This window comes from Anarrhichthys ocellatus, unplaced genomic scaffold (genome assembly GCF_004355925.1).
Source record: "Anarrhichthys ocellatus isolate YVR2014 unplaced genomic scaffold, GSC_Weel_1.0 scaffold71, whole genome shotgun sequence".
In the NCBI taxonomy this organism is placed as follows: Eukaryota; Metazoa; Chordata; class Actinopteri; order Perciformes; family Anarhichadidae; genus Anarrhichthys; species Anarrhichthys ocellatus.
In genome coordinates this window covers 1021199-1025252 of record NW_022280101.1, presented here as the reverse complement: position 1 = coordinate 1025252, position 4054 = coordinate 1021199, and the positions used below count along the sequence as shown (strand labels likewise).

General features: G+C 40.9%; 2 protein-coding genes across 2 annotated transcripts in view; both read left to right on the top strand.

Annotated features, from left to right (window-relative positions):
* f5 (coagulation factor V) overlaps positions 1–2012 on the top strand; it is a 14661-nt gene extending 12649 nt beyond the window's left edge. Inside the window, exons 24-25 of the mRNA XM_031873435.1 lie at positions 55–237; positions 366–2012. Of these exons, the coding sequence (XP_031729295.1) occupies positions 55–237; positions 366–512 (330 nt within the window). The 3' untranslated portion in view covers positions 513–2012. The remainder of the gene's footprint in view (positions 1–54; positions 238–365) is intronic.
* An 823-nt stretch (positions 2013–2835) lies between these two features.
* The window catches only part of rgcc (regulator of cell cycle), a 5125-nt gene continuing 3906 nt past the window's right edge, over positions 2836–4054 (top strand). Inside the window, exons 1-2 of the mRNA XM_031873275.1 lie at positions 2836–2973; positions 3319–3492. Coding sequence (XP_031729135.1) covers positions 2946–2973; positions 3319–3492 — 202 coding nt within the window. The 5' untranslated portion in view covers positions 2836–2945. The remainder of the gene's footprint in view (positions 2974–3318; positions 3493–4054) is intronic.

The window sequence follows — 4054 nt, the reverse complement described above, 5'->3', positions numbered from 1 at the left end:
TCTCTCTCTCTCTCTCTCTCTCTCTCTCTCTCTCTCTCCCCCTCCCATCCACAGCATCGTGACATGAACCAGTGGCTTCAGGTGGAGCTGCTCCAAATCAAGAAGATCACAGGTATCATAACACAAGGAGCCAAGTCTCTGGGGAAAGAGATGTATGTCATGTCCTACACTCTGCAGTACAGCAACAATGGCATTCACTGGAGGCAGTACACAGATGATGACAGCGTCCCTTTCAAGGTGAACGGTGGCAAAATCACATGGAAACTGTAATTAAATGAACCAGTTCACCGGGTGACTGGAGTTACATTTGACAGTAATGGTGAAGAGTTTCTAAACTATGTCTTCCTCTCTCTCGCCAAATCCAGACTTTCTTGGGAAATACAAATAACAACGACCACGTGAAGAACTACATCTACCCTCCTATTTTCTCCCGCTTCATCCGAATCATCCCCAGAAGCTGGCAGAACTCCATCACCATGAGAATAGAACTACTGGGCTGTGAATTTGAGTGACACACACACTGGTACACACAGATACATGCATACCAAATGATGAAGGGTCAAATCAACCATGCACATGTACATGTAAGTAAAAACACACATGTAGTGTACGCCCAGACATTTACTACACATCCATTCCCACACATAGGAACATGTATAGAGGATACTACATGCATACATAGTATATCACAGCCCTCGTGTGCAGCAAAAAACAAGAACATAAGTGCATCTACTTCTCAAGCCAAAACTCATACCATGTGCAAAGTGCAAAGTGTTTTATTAAAGCAAATATATGCCTAGTTAAAATCAAATATAAAACTCATTGGTAAGTGAAATACGTATGAATAATCTTAACCCTTTTGTCAATAGTTTTATGTATTTTCTAATTACTAGTTGTATTCTAAGCTGTTCTGTGGCATTTTCTCCCTCACAAATGACAACGAATGAATGTAAATATGTAAGTAGAGATCATGTAATTTATTTTTTAACAAATATGATTACTATTCTTACTTTTCGGTGTCCTACTTTGTGAGGCATGAAGACATAAATGAGTGGATTCTGTTTGACTTGATGTCCCACTTACGAGTAACACCGATATCTTCTCGTGGTGTCTCGAAGGTGTCACTTTCGGCACCTCCGCTGATGCCAGGCCCCTCGTTAAGCAGCAGCTAAGGGCCTCCAGAGTCAACAGACACGTGCAGCTGCAAACACATGGCATGTTTACCCATTTGCTGATCGTGTTAAAGTGGGCACCGGAGGTGTGAAAGTCTCAGCATGGCCGTCGTGCATGCTACTGATGTGTGAAGACAAATGAACTCACAGAGATCTTTACTGGACAACTGGCTGTCCGGGGCTCTGGGGAAACTGTCGACCCACGTCTGAGAAACAAGTGACCTATGTAGTTAAACATAAGACAAACAATATGGTGCAGAAGTTCAGGGAAAGACTGGTGAGGACTTTCTCGGGATGAAGAAAGTTCTTGTTAGAACGCACCTGATGGGAGAGGAAAGGACATGCTGTAAATATAGGCTCTCTGACCGCTTTAACCATGAAAGTTGCAAAACATTCAGCATGAATAAACCAAAGTTCAAAACATCCGATTGATTGCAGTTGTGACAGCACACCACCAGATGTCGCTCCAGCTTCATCTTTGCTGAAGATCAGCCCTGGACAAAATATTTTCATGTCTGCGTGATAAAGTTTTGTGTGATTGACCTCCACCTGGTAACATCAGTGGAGATCACGTACAGATCCAAATGACTTCAGACCTTCAAGGTCCGGTCTGAGTACAGTGCAGTTCTTAGATTATGAGTTTTAAAAAATGTGGCATGTAACCTAAATATAAATACAAATATTGTGCTTTTAAAATATATGAACTTACTTATAATTGCATTCAAAGGCTCATACATCTTAAGATAATAAAAGCATGTGAACTCTCGTTTTTTTTTGCTCCTATACAAATATGCTACTGAAAAACATCAATTAATGTGAAATCATTACTTCCTAACTGAGGCCGGAGCCCCATGTCAACCATATGTCAGATATTAATGAGGAAATATTCAGATCCTTTACATAATGTAAACAATGACACATCCCTCACACTCTAGAGTAACAGAATATAAGCAGAAAGTACTCATCATGAAGTAGAATGTCAGTGTTATATCATCAACATATTCACCTGTTGCTGAGGTATTAACATGTAAGAAGGATTGAAGTTTTATTCTGCCATGTTCAAGCTTTTCTGCACTATTGGGTATAGTTAAACCTCTAACACTGTATTTTTTTAAGCAGACCACTTATTTTTAGATGTTAGATAATTATTTGTGATCAATAAATGATCATTAGTAGAAATTAAATAAAATAGTTGCAGCCTACTCAAGCAAAGTACAGGCGCCTTAAAATTGTAAACAGGAGCAGTGCTGTGTTTTTCCTTTCCACCACTGCTGTAAATATAATGAATTCAATTAGCATATTTTCAATATCATTGGAACTATCAAGTCCTAAAAGCTCTGTCTGTCAATCCCAGCTGGGTCTCGTCCCGTCCCGATCTGCCTGGTGATACGTTATGAAAAGCACTGGGTCATGATTATTAATATCTCTGTATTACACCTCTCTGGCAAGTGACACATGAGTTGTTTACAAACATGCTCTTTTATAAGGGAGTCGTCAGGGGAGTGTAACTTCAACCGCCAACATTTTTATTGGCGCACACGCGCACACAGACACGCACACACACGCACCCTTCCCTTTCTGTTTCGGACGCCACGCCCCCACTGAGCAGGGCTCATTAAAAGGCGGCAGTCCTCGGGCTGGAGGGTTAGTTCAAGACCTTTTGCACACAGGAGGACAGAGTGGGACTTTACACTGAGGGACATATATATATATATATATATTTAAATATACAACACAGATTTTTGGATCATCTCAAATCTGATTATTGGAATAATGAAGTCTCCAAAACTCAAACCTCAAGGTAAACAAAAGTTTGTTTTTTTCTATCCTGTATTTGTTTGTCATATAAGACTTGCTTGGTGCTGTTTGCCTTTACTATTTATAGGTTCATACTTAAATAACATTTATGTAAGCATGTAAATTACCTACAATATTCCGACAGGAAATAATTAATTAAGACCCTGCCTTTAAGGATTATATATATATATAGCCATAATATTATTACCACAGTCAAGTTATTTGCTGGTGGGTTTATTGTCAATCTCTGACTCGGCTGAAACTTTATCCAAAACAAACTTCTCTCTAAAATGAAAAGTAATTAATGTCATGTGTTTTTTTTGTTTTTTTGTTTTTTTTATTCTTGCAGCGAAGTTCGTCAACGAGGAGGATCTGAACGACGTGCTGTGCGAGTTCGACGCGGTGATGGAGGACTTCACGTCGCCGGTGGAGAAGCGACACTTCAGGTACGACGAACACCTGAAGACCATGAAGAGGAGGAGCAGCGCGAGCGTCAGCGACAGCGGCATCAGCGACTCCGAGAGTGAGTCCGTGATACATTATTTATGAGAGCTGTGTTATTCAGCAACATTGTCCTTCGCTCTCCTGCTGGGCTTTTGTTTTCCAAATGTGACAACAAAAACAAATCACATAAATACATTTGGGCGTGTAAACCAGGGAAGGTCTCAGAGTATGTATTTAAATTGGGCAATTAAAAAGTCCCCCGTAAGTGCAAACATGGCAACATGGAGATCAGGCACCTACAAATAATAGTGATGGTCTAAAGGACTTTATGCCCACTTTGCCATACAATTTAAACCCAAGCAGTCGGGCATATCACTGACTTTTTATCAAACAGACGCCTCATGTGTTTCATTTATGTTGCTTCTGTTACTCCTCCTTCTGCTCTGCTGCTCTGCAACACGTGTGTGTGTGTGTGTGTGTGTGTGTGCAGCTTCTTATCATGTGCCATCAAGAGCGCAGCAGGGGAGACTCGCAAACTGTTGCATGTGCATCCATGCACGTATGCTCTCATGCTCTCACGCACAATTACAGTAGAGAGAGAGCGAGCGAGAGAGAGAGAGAGAGAGAGAGAGAGAGAGAGA